The following is a 17,591-nucleotide window of genomic DNA, read 5'->3' on the forward strand; positions in this document are numbered from 1 at the left end:
GCTCTCTGATTTTATTAGGGCTATGTTTCACATTCATTTACTGTAGGTTTTCTCAGTGAATGAAACCATCTTAGCATTGCTAAAACAGCAGCTTGTACATGTCTTCTGTGAACCAAATTTTTGGGCAATTACTCAGATCAATGGCAGGGGTTTCTGGTTTTGCTCCTCAGATCTCATTTTTCTTCAGCCTCTCTCTTTTTTGTATCAGCTGTCAATCATCCATGGTAACTTTTAACCACCACCAAACAGAGCCGGCTGCCAGCCATTCATTTAGTCCTTCGCTTTTGCTCTGCTTCCTCCCGTCCAACCTGTCAGAACGATACACACTGTTGACCATGCTTTCTATTCAACACCGGCAAATGAATTGGTTTCAGTGGTTTAAATCAGCAATCAATGTCAGTTTCCCAACATAATAAGCCTTAATCATAAATCTTTGAGGTGTGGCCTGCCTGACCCCTATTCATCATGCCTCGGCTAGATGGCCTCATCTGGGTGGAGCAAATGAACTACCCCTGTTTTGATTTTCCAATTGACGTGTCACATGAAACGTGGCTAGTCTCTCTCCCCTCCCCAATTCTATCCCAGTCCTTCTTCTCACAGTTGCTTAAGAGAACACACAAGGGCCTAAAGACAAAGAGGAAAAAAAAAGTCTGGTTGTCACAAGGGCAGACACATTTGTATGGCTTGTGAGCCTTCTCAATGAACGCTTAATTTATTCAGAAAGAGGTAAAGAATAGCGTACAGAAAAAAACCCCAGAAGAATTAGAGGTGGGACTAACTGTAGCTAATGAGCTGTTGTCCTCCCAGCCCCTAGAATAGAGCAGCTTAATCAAAGCAGTGTTGAAGGTAATTTCCTCATTTTTTCCCCTAGCTACAGAAATCCATTTATGAGATGAGAATGAAAGAGAACAAAACTGCTTTTCTTTTCTTTAGACATTGCAAATTTTCCAATTTGGTTGACCAGGACTGGCGAAGCCTTCTACATTAGGAAAAAGAAAGGAATTAGGATAGTGGCGGAGAAAGCGGGCCACTGTGTGTCGACATTCCAGATGTCCAAACGGCAGTTGTACCAACCCCAGTTCTGCTGGGCACCGAAGCTGCCAATGATGACCTCATGATGGCCAGGCCAAAGACTGAGGCCCATAGTTCTCCTGCCATGCAGTACAATAACCCCCTCCTCTCATAACCCATTCACTGTCACCAATGTCCTTGCTTTTCCTGCTCCCTGCAAAATTACTCCTTCATAATTAGCCATTGTCCTTGATTATTTGGCCCAAAATCTAAGTCCCCCCCCCCCCCCCCCCAAGACCCTGCTTTCTTCTTTTTAACTTCCCTTCCCTTTTCAGATTGCTGTGTTCCCTATACACTCATTGTGCATCTCTTTGGAAACTTGTGATGCGTCCCCCCCCCCCTCACTTCTGTTTGGCACCCCCAGCTCACTTTTCTGGGAACTGTGAGAGATGTTACACTCGATTTGTTGAAGTGCAACCCTTTGCTGCAAACACTCAAGTGCACAGAAGAAGTTATCTTTATAAATGACAGAACGGACCTGGCCTGAATAGTGCTTTGTTTACTGTTTTCCAAAAAGGGGGCCCCCGCTATATTTCATCTGTCACCGTTGCTTTTCTTTCCTTCAACAATGCTCGATTGTTTCCATGAAAATTTCAGGTTCCATGGACAGGAGAATTCTGTATTATTATGTTCCTGCCAAATTCCGATCTCTGTTTTCCTTCCCCTGCTCACAAAGGGCTCATAACTTACTGTCAACTATGAGGCAAGCCACAAAGCTCCACTGTTGCTCAGCAAATAGGGTTGTGTTGGTTGATGGCTTGACTGGCTGTGAGGTTTGCTTAACGGCAGCAGCAGCGACAGAAGGCACTTTGGGAACTCCGTACCCCAGCGGGCCGGGAGAGAGAGAGAGAGAGGGGGAGAGAGAGGGAGAGAGAGAGAGAGAGAGAGAGAGAGAGGAGGGAGTAACAGGGAAAAACAACAAGTAGCTTTTCTTGTCTTTCGATCTTTTTTCTCTGGCAGGCAGGAAGTTTGGCTGGTTAAGGAGAACACTGAAGTTGTAGTCCAGGACGAACTGTTGCTGTCTCGTGATTTATGTGTTTCTTTAAGTGTTTGACTCCCAACTCGAGCTCCACTTCTTGTGGATCCCTTCTGCTCAAGAGTGATGCAGGTCCAGAAAAAAAAGGACTGTACCGAATTTTTGGATTGTCAACCTGCATTTGAGAGAGTGTATGCATGAGTGAACTAGTGTGTATCCTGGGGAACTGAGAGGCTGTTATGCCATCCAGCTCCGAGTTTGTGTCCCTGGGATCAGGAAAAGGGCCAGTGGCACAGGGGACCAGAGGAGAAGGAGGAGGAGAAGGAGGAGGAGGAGGAGGCAACGAGGGATTCAGTGTGTGAGTGCTCATCGACCCTTCCTGAGTAGACAGACAGGGACACTTAAGCACTCTCACACCTGCATCTGCCTCTGCCTTGCGTGGGGGGCAAGGACACCAACCATGCTGTCAAACCAAGGCAGCTGCACAAGTGTTTAAAGTGAGCTACAAGGCAGTTCCTCTGGCAGAATATTATTGCAAATAATTTACCCTGCAAAGTAATTATCAATGCTCTGCTCAATATGTAAAGTGCGCACTTCAGGTGGCTTGCTTAATTTGCTCTGGGTGGCTATCTTTTGAGTGTGGATTTTAGCTGTGGTAACTGTGGCAGTTTCTAATAGAAAAGGCACCAGGAGAGAGCGTGAAGTGAGGATGAAGTGCCAGTGTAATTGAGTTGACTTTTTGCAGGGGAAGGTCAACATTTATGGAGGAACAATTTAAACAAATTCCTTTGGACAACTCTCCAGTCACTGTACAGTAGGTTACCTTGTTAGAGAATCTGTATTTTCCCAACCATTTACCATATTTTAATATCATTATCTATAATTACTTTGTCAACTAAGGTTTAAGAGATTTAAATCAATTTGCGTATCATTGACTCAAACTGACATAAAGGACAAAAAAAATATTTAGTTCCAGCACTCACTTATCTGCTTTATCTGTTTGTTTTTAATTCTGCAGGAATTATATTCATGTACTGACAAAGAGAATATCTACTAAAACATGTTTGTGTTTGTATGTGTGTGCATACTCTGTGTGCCTGTGTGTGAAAGAGGGAGTAACTGTGTGAGATATACAGCCTATATTGTGAGTTGATTATGTATCCAGAAACCTGGCTCATGCACAGCATGGCACAGTCACAATGGAGGGTGATAATTTAATTGTGCTAAACGGTGGATACCGTGTCAATGCTCCTCCAGCTGGGAACTGTCAGGTAGTAATATCTCATTATGGCAGGTGAAGAACCCAGAGGAACCCTACGACGACACCTGTTAGAACAGGAGGAACCCCTGAAGGGAAACTCTCTCTCTTTCCCACACACACACCCACCCACACACACACACACACACACACAGATACAGACACATACAGAGTAAATAGAATATCAGAAATGTCTTTTTCTATTGTAACTCAATTTAAAAGAAGACTGTTATTTATTAAGCTTTATTTTTTAATGTTTTAATGTTACCATGACAGGCAATTGATTGAATTAAACCAAATTATTTTATTTTTTTACTATCCATAGGTGCTCTGCCACGTTGGTGTATGAAATATGTAGTAGCTCCTGTAGTACAATATTGTAACAGAGTGACAGTGCAGAACAGTTATAGCACCTCTGTTAATTTGCTCTATTAGAAGATCTCATGCAGTCAGCCAGGCAGCTCAAATGCTGCGATATGGTAACTGCTCATTTTACATGCTTGTGGACAGAAGGCAAATGTACACTTGAATATGCCTTTGTTTAATCTGAATATAATTCTGTTTTAGTATAGATATATCTTAAAATTTAAAACTGATTTGTAGACACAATTGAAGCATCTTTTGGATGTACAGTATGTTTTTATGTGTGTGAATGTGAGCGTGTGCATGTGTTACAAATGGAAAGTTAAAACCCATTATTTATCATAGACAGCTTTCCCATCATGTCTTTAAACAATGGCCTTCTTGTCTTCAATCATGTATTTGATTATTTCTCTCCCCTTTTGCCTGCTGCTAGTACAGAATCTGAAGGGAAGGATCTAATATTCCCCCCCCCCTGTGATTAAAGTTCGAAGGTGCAAGATGTCGGGAGTGAGACAGACAAGTGGGCGGGTCGGGTGGTCTGGGCTGGTGGGGGAGACGGTGTGGAGTTACTTATCACTATTGTCTATAAAAGGTAAACAGTGTGAAAGAGCAGATCCAGCGGGCTGAAAGTCAGAGCCTTTTACGATGAAAGAGGAAATGGGATAGCTGTGGACACATGGCCCCGCAGTCATAAGACCCCTAAGATGAGCAGCGCACAACACTCCTCTCATGCTCACCAATTAAACAGAGGTTGTTTTGCGTGATGATGAAACATTATCGGTGGGAACAATTCATGACTCAAAGCATTCCAGGCCATATGAGCCTCCCGCCTGGAGAACTTAAGTCTTAATCCTTCAAATGTGTGCAATATTGTCAGCTATATATAGCCCAGTTCTCTTTTCTGACTGACCCTCCCTCCTCTCTGCCTCTAGTCTGCAAAGTCACTGGGGCTTTGTCTTTGGGAAAGCAGGCAGGAAGGCAGCATTTCATGCACTTATTGATTAGTTTGGTTTGTTAGCTGTCCATTGTTATTGTGTAATCAAGCATGAGGGAGGGTTAGGGCTTGTCAAGGATTTATGAGCTGCCTCTTCAATTTGCCATATTCTCACTGCTCAGTATGCAAAGGCACATATTGGGCTTATTTTCCAGAGAAACTGGTTAAATTATTGATATGAGTAAAGGAATTGCAACAGCACTAGTATACACTGTAGTTAAGAATGTGCAAACAGGGTTGTTTTGCTGATTCTGTTTTATGAGCATAAGGGCCAAGCCTGTAAACAGTGTTATTCAATCAGAGAATATGATCCTATGTATTGGTGGTGCCCACATTCAGCTGAATCCCGCTCCCTTCCTTTGCTCCTCATCAAATGGCTTTGTTGTATGTATGCTGATCTATTGCACCCAAGCTCCTTTAGATCTTAGCCCTGTTTGATCCCCGCTCAGACTATGAGGAATATAATACCATATGGTTGCCCTCAGATATTTTCAGAGAATTATTGCAGCACTCCCCCTTTTCCCTTTCAATAATATGAGGTAGTATTGTATAGGGCTTGTCAGAGGTGGGGGTGGGGCAGTGGGGTTCTCTGCACTCTTTAGCTGCCTGAGCGCAGCCCTCCCAGCACTGCTAATAAATTATTAACTCCTGCTGACAAATACTGTTATGGAGCCTGCCGCAGATCTGTTGCATTCTTTAACAAGATTGCTGTAGACACATGTTACAGGAGGATGGAGTCTCCATCTCTCTCTCTTTCTCTCTCTCTCTCTCTCTCCCCTTCTCTCTCTCACGCCTCAGCAGTTTGACTGATGGCTGGAGACCAAAGTAAAAGTGCCTCAGAGACTGAATATTTTAGTGGTAAAATAATACCACTTGATTTACTGTGTAATACAAAAGAACTACTTTGTTTCACTCTCACACTCCATTGAGGATGAGGCGCTTGTTGCGCTCGAGGCTCGGGCTTTTTGGATGCATGAATAAAAAATACGTCAGAATCTGCGTACCGCTCCTCCTGCCTTCCTCCCCCCCCCAAACCCCACTACTGCCCCCATCTACCTCCAAGCCTCCCCACACCGTCACTTTATCATGCATGCTCTGAACTTTGTTCTGAATTTTGATTTTCAATTAACACTCCCCAATTTTGAGATCATTTTCTATTTGATATAATTACAGGAAACAATTTAATGGCTGATTAAAATTGAGGGCTGAGTCCCACTAAAGACACAGCCGGCAACACATGCAGACACATGGGCAGACAGACAGACAGGCATGCAGGCAGATAGACAGGCAGGCAGGCAGATAGACAGGCAGATAGACAGGCAGGCAGGCAGGCAGACAGACAGGCAGACAGGCAGGCAGGCAGGCAGGCAGGCAGGCAGATAGACAGGCAGATAGACAGGCAGACAGGCAGGCAGACAGACAGGCAGACAGGCAGACAGGCAGACAGGCAGGCAGGCAGGCAGGCAGGCAGGCAGATAGACAGGCAGATAGACAGGCAGACAGGCAGGCAGGCAGGCAGGCAGGCAGGCAGACAGACAGGCAGGCAGGCAGGCAGGCAGGCAGATAGACAGGCAGGCAGGCAGGCAGATAGACAGGCAGGCAGGCAGGCAGGCAGATAGACAGGCAGATAGACAGGCAGACAGGCAGGCAGGCAGGCAGGCAGGCAGGCAGGCAGGCAGATAGACAGGCAGATAGACAGGCAGGCAGGCAGGCAGATAGACAGGCAGATAGACAGGCAGGCAGGCAGGCAGATAGACAGGCAGGCAGGCAGGCAGGCAGGCAGGCAGGCAGATAGACAGGCAGATAGACAGGCAGGCAGATAGACAGGCAGATAGACAGGCAGATAGACAGGCAGATAGACAGGCAGATAGACAGGCAGATAGACAGGCAGGCAGATAGACAGGCAGATAGACAGGCAGATAGACAGGCAGGCAGGCAGGCAGGCACAGGTCTCAGACTCCTTCTCTGCCATCTACCTGACTTGCTGGGTTTGTTTGTACAGCTGCCTAGACGCGTGAGATTAACTAAGGCTGCTATTGTCCAGGTCCCCCTTCACTGCCCAAACTGATCTGTGACTATGTGCCGGTGCCTGCGCTGTGTGTGTGTGTGTGTGAGAGAGAGAGAGAGAGAGAGAGAGAGAGAGGGAGGGAGAGAGCATGTGAGGGAGAGAGAGAGAGAAAGAGAGAGAGACTATTGTGCGTGGATATACCAGCCCCGAATGATAATTTCAATATAGAATACACTCAGACAATAACAGTTCAGCAGTGTGTGTAAATGGACAATACACTTAATTTGCAGTCTTCCTTGAGCATTATCAGGCCCGAAGGCCTTGCTTTATACAATCCTTGCTTAAAAAGGAACACATCTTTGCCTATCTCTTGGCGCTCAGCTTTCAGCAGAAAGTGCAAGGACACTATCACATCATAGTCTCTCTCAACCTTGAGTCCCCCCCCCCCCCCAGCCCCTGCTCTAGGCTAGCTGAGGGTGGAACTAAACCACTGTCACGTTGACCCCTGTGGATACAACAGGAGAACGGGGCAGATGGTAATCAGTGGTGAAATATACTACAAGTACTGACCTAAACACACACAAATACTCTCTCACTCTCTCTCTCTTTTGCTCTCATACCCACACACAGACACACACACACACACTCACACTCATCTCTTTTGAGTCCTAAATAGTCACATTCTGGTGTTAATGGTCAGTGTCCAGTAGCTGAGATAAATAAGCAGAACAACAGCTCAGGGAAAAGTGGATTAAGAGTTAAATATGCTCTAGCTCCTTCTCTCCACTTCACATCAGTAGGAAGGCCATATTATCCCCTTATTAATTTAATACCAAATGCATAATTAGATTTGCTGGCACAGTGTTTAATTTCATTCATTGTAGCACACAGCATGAGTGCGGCCTCATTAATTGTGAGAAAAGCCGAATTGGTTATATAAATTCTGCACAGAAAAGAGTTAGGTTGTAAAAGGGAAAAAGAAATTGGAATTAACATGAGTTTCCTTTGCACCTGATATGTCAAGTACACTCTTCACTGTAATATTCATGAAAGCATGTGACAGATTTGCGAATTCAGTCTTCCACTGTTAGGTTTTGATTTCCAAGCTGCTTAAGTAGGATTTATTGGCCTGGGGAAATGCTGTCACACTAAAATGTTAATCATTTCCTAATTTGACGAGTGGAAATAAAAGAGGAAGAGGCTGTTTTTTTGTTTTTATTTGATTGCTTTGGAGTGAAATCAATCCATGCTTAGAAAATAATAAGATGATAGAAGGGCAAAATCAAATGAAATCAACATGAAAGATAAGGGAGATTGCTTATGTGGCTTGTAAATAAAAAGGAATGTTATCAGGCACAAGTAAAAATCTTGTTTTTAAATCTCTGCGTACCGTGTGTAAACTTATTTGTGAGTGAAGACTCACTAGATTTGACTTGGAGGACTTTATCTGGCTGGTCGTCTCATTGTCTGGCTGACCTACTGCCTGACTGACTGACTGGAGGATTGGGCCAGGCCCCAAGCAGGCACCGTTCCAGCCCTAGATCAAGCCATCCATTTGCATTAAACAAAGGATTAGGGACCCCACGGCCCGATCCTAACCCCGCAGGCCAGAACAGCTTCAGGCTACCGTCAGGTGGAGAGTTCAGTCCATTCAGCATTCTCCGCTCAGCTCTCCTCGCATGTGTACCACTTCCTTTGCTGTTAGTGCCTTATATAATCCATCACCCAGTTACAACCATGCACAATCACTTCAACATAAATCCCGAGCATTTCGTGAAACGCTCAGGGAAACGGCATTCCTTCTCCTGTATCGGCGATGATCTTAAACAGATATGTTTTCCTAGCGAGATGCCCTTTCTCTTTTTTTTTCTGACTCTATTCTCCCCCGTTCTTGCTCCGCAGCAGAGTAATGTCTTCCAAGCAAGCCACGTCTCCTTTTGCCTCTGTCGTCGATGGGGACGATGCCATGAGCCAGGAGCACCTGTCTTGGGAGAAAGAGGAGAGCGCAGAGGCCCATGGCACACCACAGCTGCCACTGCACAGTCTGCTCCATGGAAAAGCCCACCCCGATGAGATGCAGCCGCTCAGCAGCGTCCCACCAGAGACCGACTGGGACAGCCTGGTGTCAGCCCAACAGCGCATGGTGAGACACACACACACACACACACACACACACACAGAAATGTACCCATACTAATCTAGTATCACCACTAAAAATAATACTACAACACATCTTGGTTCAGATATTAGTCAGCGGCTTCTCCAGACAATGTCATTTTTTTGTGAGTTCTGTCATTTACGCAGCCATTTATGACTTTCATCATTGTGTGGCCACTGAGCGTGGGTTGGGCTGTCACACTCGCACAAATGCACATATGCCTGCATACGAATGCACACACACACACGCACACACACACACACACACAATATACAACAGACAAAACACACTCACAGCAGAGCCCTCGAAACAGTTTCAGTGAAGACTTAAGACCATGTGCTCTTTGAAATCTAAGCCCCTCACAAGTGTTTCGAGATCCTCCACACTCTGCTCTCTGAAAAGTTTTTAATCAAATAGACTTTTCTTAGGTCTTCTCTAAATTATCTGTTTTAACTTAGAAGCTTTAGTTTGGTTATAATAGCTACTTCATTAGTTGTACAAGTGTATTCATTATAGTGTTCACTTGAGATGAATTAGTGACCTTTTTTGTCTCTTTGTTATGGCTAAGTCATTTAGTTGAAGAACTGCTCAGTTTACATGTAGATATTGCACATAGATATTTTTTGATCAGTGCTTCTGCATTGCCCTTCACATTATTTTGAAGAAATATCAAATTTTTGCCCTTTCCTTTGTCAACATTTCAATACAGTGGTTCAATGAATGCACGAAGGAAAGGCAAAATGATGAAGTGGGTATCCAATTTTTTATTCTAGCCTCTACCATAAAATATGGGCTTGTCATTGAGTTACAGTTCTGTAAAAGGCTTGACTCAAGTAGTGAGGCTTATCATTGACTATGTTTAGATAGACCAACACAAAAGGTTGCATCAAGCTTACCTGAAGCTTAAATTTACATTCATTTTGATGAATGTTATACACAATTAGCATACACCTTTATACAGTTGTATAGGTGAAATAAGTATTGCCTCAAATCATTTGGAATTAATAAAAAAACACTGCATCAAAACTAAATTAGCAAGTGTTCAGCTTTATGGATAAAATAAAGAATGTGCCTTTGCACTTCATCCTTCATTCATGTACATTACACTTCGAGACTGTAGCTGTCTTACAGTAACAGTGCACAATGTATTCTAAATCATTTTAATACAAAAATGAAATTATGACCTGGCTCACTACTACATACGTTGGTAACATGAAAATGATAATTTCATCAAAATGTGTTTTTTATTTGCCTCAATAAAGTTGGATTAGTTTTGATTTTAAGTTCAAACAATGTTTAAAACATTTTGTTACAGGGGAGAAGAGGAAAACATGTATAGATGTTTTTTTGAGTATTTAGCATTTTATGAACTCCTAAATAAGGAGACAATATGGGACAAAGCCTCAGAGGGAGAATGATTCCCCAGCTGTCACACTTGGATCACTTGAGGTCTTGAGGTCTCTGTAGACCAGAATGCAATGGGGCCCACAGTGGTGGAAGAAGTAGACAAATCATTTAAAGTAAAGCAAAAGTCTGGACAGCATAAGTTTCACACGCTGAAACATTTTCAGTACAGATTAGGTCTGACTATAAGTTTTTAGTATTACCAAAGATCAGAGTGCTGACAGCTGTCACATATGAGATACTATTTGTGTTACATTTCTTCTATGAGATAACACCCTGGACTAAAGTAAAATTATAGAGAACAATAGTTTTCTAAAACAGATATTTTAGGTGGAACTATCAGGAAGGTTGATATACAGTAGTAATTCTGGAAAGGATAAAAATCATAGGGGCACTCAAGTAATAATTACGATCCCTGAAACTCCTAAAAATTGTCTGGTTCAAATGTTGAACCTTTGTCCATTTTTATTTGAATCTTCTCCATCAGGGTTACTGGTAACTGCAGCTTCTTCATAATTATAGTGTAGAAAAAGGTATTTGCTTTGAGTAGAAGCACAAAGAACAAAGTAAAAGTTATTTTTAAAGAAAAGCATAAAGCAGAACAATCTCAAAACTATAAGTGCAGTAATTTCTTACTCTGCACCCCTGGGGGCCCAGATCCAGGCTCAGCAGGCACTCATTGTTGCTAGCTTGTACAAAACAGCTCAGCCCATATTCTGTCCCTCCCTCTAGCCCCATGGCTCCCTAATGCTGTGAAACCTTGGGGATTCTGGGGTCTTCAGATAGGCAGCTCTGCCAAACCCTCCACCATCAGCTATTATTAGGCTGAACAGAGGACCTCTAACTCTCGCTTGAATAATGTTAATGGCACATAAAAACCCCAAACTGCATCATGACAGAGGGAATGGAATGTAGCCTTATCTGCTTCCCTGCGGGCTGCATTCTTGTTGCTATTAAAGAAACATGTCTTGTCCACAGTATGTGTGTGTTGTTTTTCTTGTTGTGTATAAGCTACATCTGCAGCCAGACCCGAGACGCTGTACGTTCTAAGTGCGGAGCTGCTTTGATGTGAGCGGAGGGAAGAAGAGCAGAGGCACTTGTGGGCTATAGACAGGGGAGGCAGGTGGTTGTCTGTGACAGACGGGCCTGTGGTAAAGAGACCCAGAGGGCCTCTGAAGTAGCTCTGCAGCGGGCCACCCAGACCCTCAACACCTCAGCACTGCAGCACCACACACACACACACACACTCACACACACACACTCACATACACACACACACTGTTCCGGACTGCTCTTCATGGATGCCGGGGTGGTGTGTGCTAAGACAGTGTGATACAGTATGTAATTGACAGGCAAGGAGTCGCTCAGGTGTCCTCTCATACGTGGGGCATAATAGGATGTCAGTGATGTGGTGTTTGGATATTTTGTGAATTGTCCTCACAATTCTTGACAGTCCTTTTGAAAGAATGAACTAGGCCTGAAAGAAAAGTTAAAATTTAATTTGGTATACAGTCTTTTTTTGTACATATTGAATTTGTATGTTTTATTATCAAGTTTATTAAAAAATATGATGGTTTTGTTCCTTGACCTGAGTTAAAACCTTAGACTACTAAGGTATACATTAAAGTCAATATGCGGTGTGGAGCCAAACATTTGCAGTGTTTTTTATTCTAGCCATTATTTGATATAGCTAGCTAGAACTTGATAAAAAAACTGTTTTGCCCTAGACAACTTTGTTTTAATTTTATATTGTTTTAATTTTAACAAACAAGAAAAAAATCAACACATCTTAAACACTTCAAAAATCCACAAAAATCACTGTATTTGATGAAGCCACAATGCTAAATGCAGTGGTACTTTTTATGTTTCGAGAAGTTGCACAATGCCACATCTAAAGAGGACGAACAAGAGGCTCTTCCTCAGAGGTTTTTTTTTATGGTATAATTATGTAACTTTTCAGAAACAGTGGTGTGGCTCAATGAGTTTAGCATGGCAATTTTGGCAACAAAAACATAGAAAGCATGGGTCAAAAACGTGATATTATCCTTTAAGCCAGATTGCGGAAAAATTTGCATTTGGAATCAAGTAAACAAGGCTAGCAGCCATCGAGGTAACCTTGAGAAGCTATACAGGCCTGAAAACAGTCAATGTAGTTTGATTTCAGCCAATCACATGAATGATGGAGGGTCATGATGGGTGGATGATGGTTCCTCTTAATGTCAAAAGTTGAAGGCTTGAGCATTACCTTTTTTATATTATTGCCTCCCTAGCCTTGACCCTCTGTTATAACAATATCAAATAGATAGATATAGAATTGGGAGTTGAAGGGTAAATGTTTTGTCAGCTTCTGTTTACCATGTTTAGAAGTTGCCCGAGGGGAAAATGGGTTAAAAGAGGAAGAGGGAGGAAGGAAGGAAGGTAGAAAGAGAGTATTAGAGAGAGAAAGTGGGAGAGAGAGAAAAGGTAAAATGGAACGAGATGGGGAGAGATAGCGAGACGAAAGGGGGAAAGGCATAAGGCCAGAGGAATGAGAGTGTTGCCTGTGCTGATTACCTGACTCCACTGCTGTGCCATGCGTCTGTGTGGGCTGTGCCCTGAACCCACGCCAGCTGATTAACCCAGCAGCGCTCCACTCCCCACAAGCACCCTCCACTGTCTCTGCCACACTGCATAATCATCCAGCCCGGGGTTGGGAGGTGCAGAGTAGGCCGGTCGGTCGTGCCACCCTGGCGCTTGGTACCGGACCACCCTATGTACCGCTGCAACTCTTGCCTGGGGCTGGACATGCCACAGAGGGATGAGAAATTGGCACTGTCAACATTCCTGCCCAGTTTACCGCATTCCTGACTTTTTATTTGGGAATGTCGGTGACTCTCTGGAGCCAGCCCCAGACATGGTTCTATCACTCTTCCTTGCTGTATTACACTCTGTTATCACACTGCTGTTGATTACAGCTCATTTTTCCATGATAGGCATATGTGTTGGATACACTTGCATGTTATGTTTATTCTATTCATTTTGGCTGCGCGGGCAGGTTTGTCAGTGTTTAAATCAGAACTAACTGTTCCCTGGTTAAAGGCTGCAGCTCCTGGCTGCATAGTTACCTTCTGCTTTCTCAGACTCCACAAACCATAATTAACACTACCTTCTGTCAGACACAACCCTCAGCCATGGCCCATGTGCTGAGTATACACTCCCATGCGCAGAGTATACTCTCTCTCTCCCCCTCTCTCTCTCTCCCCCTCTCTCTCTCTCTCTCTCTGCCGCTCTCTTACTATCACTCTCACTCAAGCGCTCTCCCATTCTTCTCCCCATTTCCTTCATGTTTCTCTTTGTGTACAGGGAGCACTCAGCCAGTCAGCCAGAGACAGGACCCTTAGTTAAATACTAAACCATACACAGGTGGGACTGAAAAACAACAACAGCTTGATACAGAACACAGATTTACGATGGCCCAAGGCACTCAGCTGAGAATAGGTCTCCACTAGAAAATGAACAAATTACACAGCAGTCACCCTAACACAAATGCACACTCAAAAGCAATTTGAGAAATTACAGTTGGGAGGTTTCTCTGTGTAGTCTCTGCAGATGAAAAGTAAAGCCTGAGCACATTATGGCTATGCCCTATGAAAGTGTACCTCATCATTTCATCTCAATTTTTCACTTGTCATATCTCATTTACCGGAACAGCTAGCTCTGTTGAAGATATAGAAGCTGCTGTATGAAAGCCAGAGAGGAGTCATTTGATATGGCCAAATCGCCCTGAGCTGCAAAAACCTAGCAATCACCGCATTTGAATGAAAAAACTGTCAAGAAGCTCAATGGAGCCCCGACGGAACACAGAAACATACTCATCACTAAATACAAATCCCATCCCTTGTCATCGCCCCTCCCAACTTTTGTTTTCTTACAGGAGTCTGACAGCAATAAAGTATGTTCCCTGTACTCCTTCCGGAATAATTCCACTTCCCCACACAAGCCTGAGGAGGGGGCCCGGGAGCGCAGCGACCTGCTGAGCGGATCAGCGTTTGGAACTCCTGAGCGTCGCAAAGGAAGCCTGGCAGACGTGGTGGACACACTGAAGCAGAAGAAGCTGGAGGAGATGACAAAGACAGAGCAAGACGGTATGACTCCCCTGTCCCTATGTGTGTGTGTGTGTGTGTGTGTGTGTGTGTTTGTGTGGATTGTTTGGGGGCTGGGCAATATGAATGTCTTTTTCCCTAAGAGAACTTACTCTTCCTAAACTTTCCCTCTCTCTTTCTGTAATTTCTAGCTTCCTGTCTGACTGTCTGTCTGCCTCTTTTCTCTTGTATCTCTCTGTCTCATACACACACACACACACACACACACACACACACACACACACACACACACACACACGTAGCCTCACACAAGCTGGGAAGACTGACGCTACAGTGTTTCCAGTTTGTTCTGAACCTCTTCCAGTGTGACAAAGACTGTGTGGCGGAGCACCTCAGCATAAGTGTGGTCTCCTCTCCGTGCCAAGGCAAACTCCTAGACTATAAAACGCATAGTGCTGAGCTGATGCCAGGAACATTACCTCTTTATTTTGCTACACAGAACACTTTTCACTCAGCGCAGTTATTCATCAAAGTTTGCTACCCACAAACAGCTTAAGCCCTTCTGATGGATTTTACCTGTTTCACGTGCCTTAATTAATTCATCTGACTCAACACACGCGGAGCATTTCAGATTTTCCTACTGTAACACGCAGGAGAAAGTCCCTTCTCCCCGATAAGACTGTTAGGTGCATGTCACATAGCTGCACCCTGTTTTGCCCCGTTCGGCTCCCCAACTCTCCCTCCCACGGCCTGCAGTCTATCAAGAGTACGGCGGAAAAACAAATATTTGAAAGAGCTGCTGAAACACATCCCCCATTCTTAATTAGGGCTGTAGTAATATAACTACATCCAATCAAATGTTAGACCCCCTTGGGAATGCATGTGTCTCATTTAGTGTCTGGGGAGCTCTTAGCTTAAGCACTTCATCAGACGAATAAATTAGACCTCTGTTAGCCTAAAAATAATTTGCCACTTCTTTTTTAAGTGTTCGTTTGGTGATCTTTGTATCAGAGTATCGCAGGACTTTAGCTAGATAATTGTTTAGCCCCTATCACTTATATCTACATTCTCATATGGGGATTCTGATTATTTATAGTATATTTTATAAAATAGAATATATAGAACAGTATGACCTTATTTATCAGAAGAAACTGAGATGAAGACTGAAGTGTTTGGATTATTGAAATACATCCAGATACCCAACTTGAAGTCAAAGCTTATTAAAAACATGAAACATGCTTGTACACATATTACCGAGTGCCCTCTACAGTCTAATTTGGCAAAAGAATGCTGTATACTGGATACTGCTGAATACTGTATAATCGGCGAGCGTATATATTTTTTTACATACTGACATTTTTCACTCATTAAGGTTATTAATGGGCTGATTTGGATGTCTGACGTTTAATACATAAGGTTATGTATACTGTTATCTATACATTTGTATCCCTGGTATGCACACTGATTTTGGCAATTTTTCAAGAAACATAAAAAAACAAAACAAAAAAAACCACACACACACACACACACACTTTACGAGTCTCAATTTCATCCTTTAAATTCACAATAATATGATACGATGGCGACGGTTTACCCCCTCACCTAAGAATATATTTCATGTGTGCCTTGTTTCTGGTGGGGTTGATTTCCAAGGAAAGCTCGTCAGTGCTCTCCGCGGTGAAGGCGGGTGTTATGGTAATGAGCCCCAGCTGGTGAAGGCTGGTTGTTGCAGTAATTTAAATGGTCAAGTGCAGCTTGTAATCCAGGGCCGTATGTTAGCGCAGGGAGGAGAGGGTGCTTTAGAGTGCCATACAGCTGTTTTAATCTCCTGTTAATAATAGAGACTTGGTCTGCCTCATGCCCTGTGCATCACCACCACCAAAATAAACTCCCTTGTTGGAGGAAATTAGTTTCTGAGCAGGGAACACAGAGGAAGACAAGAGGCTCACAAAGTTCAGTATGTTGTCCCTAAGCTGCAGGAACTGAGAGATACTCTGTCCTTGAGAGCACTTGAGGAAGCTTCAGTGGTGATGATCAGTGATTACTGTAAAATGGAGGGAGAGGGATTCTTAGGAACTGCCAAGGGAAAGCTGGTAACCTTTTGCTTTTCTTTTTTTTTCTAGAAATCATAATAATTTGTCTTTGTTTATGGAGAGAGGCACGGTTGGAAACTGAAAAGGACAGGATTAACCTATTACAGAACATACAAGACGGCTGGAAGGGCCTTAATGACGTAGCTTATGTGACACAAAGAGCAGATGAGCTAAATATATCACTTATCTAAGCATGATATTGCAGGACAACTGTTGTGTCTAATTTGGCTGCTTTGGTGCCTGGCTGGTTGGGATCACTGAGGTCCTCAGAGACACTTCACCATCTGCTGCCATTCTTCTCACGGCTCCCCGGTCTGGTCAAGATAGCTCATTGTCCTGATGGACTAAGGATGAAAGCGATGACCTCAGGGGTAGAGGGCATACAAATGGTCTCAGAGGCTGGTATACTCTTTACACAGTACATTACCCATATATGGAATGTGCTGTGGAATCCTGCTTAATTAGGTTTAGTTTTTTATGCTAGTTTTTTTTTCTATGGTATTAGTCCACTGGTATTTTGACACTACTTTCTGCTTGTTTTTATTTCATTATCAATTTGAAACCTGCTTTTGGAAACGTATGAACAATAATAATATTATTAATAATAATAAGGTTCCAGGTTTGATTAGATATGATTCCCAGCCCTTTCTGTGTGGAGTTTGCATGTTCTTCCCGTGTGCACGTGAGTTTCCTCCGGGTGCATCCATTTCCTCCCACAAAAAAGACATGCAAGTCAAGTGGATTGGAGACTCTAAATTGCCCATAGGTGCGAATGTGAGTGTGAGTGTGATTGTCTGTCTGTCTGTGTTCGCCCTGTGATGGATTGCCGACCTGTCCAGGTTGTGTTTCCCTTCTGCCCAATGTATGCTGGGATACACTCCAGCCTCCCATGACCCTAAGTAGGAATAAGTGGGTAAAGGCAATGAATGGATGAATAATGATAATAATACCACTACTTCTACTACTTGCACATGTCTATTCTATTTTCCTTGAATTAAAATTCATGGCCATTTCTTTATTCCTTCATTTCTTTACTGGACCAAGATGCATTATGTATCTGAACAATAGTGGTGATGCTCAGTACTGTAGCCACCATCCCTCCATCCTTCTATCCCTATATCTTTGTACCCTTTCACCCCCTCTATCTCTCCACCCTTCCTCTCCATTTCTGGTCCTTAAAGTGC

General features: G+C 43.5%; 1 protein-coding gene across 5 annotated transcripts in view; it reads left to right on the forward strand.

Moving 5' to 3' along the window:
• Window positions 1–17,591, forward strand: part of sox6 (SRY-box transcription factor 6) — a 142,727-nt gene that overhangs the window by 40,455 nt on the left and 84,681 nt on the right. For 4 of the 5 annotated variants that reach the window (XM_071906405.1, XM_078291699.1, XM_078291607.1 and 1 more), the window contains 2 exons: window positions 8,573–8,813; window positions 14,146–14,356. In XM_071906405.1, coding sequence (XP_071762506.1) covers window positions 8,573–8,813; window positions 14,146–14,356 — 452 coding nt within the window. The remainder of the gene's footprint in view (window positions 1–8,572; window positions 8,814–14,145; window positions 14,357–17,591) is intronic. The other variant, XM_078291654.1, reaches the window with a different exon arrangement.

Source organism: Centroberyx gerrardi, chromosome 1, assembly GCF_048128805.1.
Source record: "Centroberyx gerrardi isolate f3 chromosome 1, fCenGer3.hap1.cur.20231027, whole genome shotgun sequence".
In the NCBI taxonomy this organism is placed as follows: Eukaryota; Metazoa; Chordata; class Actinopteri; order Beryciformes; family Berycidae; genus Centroberyx; species Centroberyx gerrardi.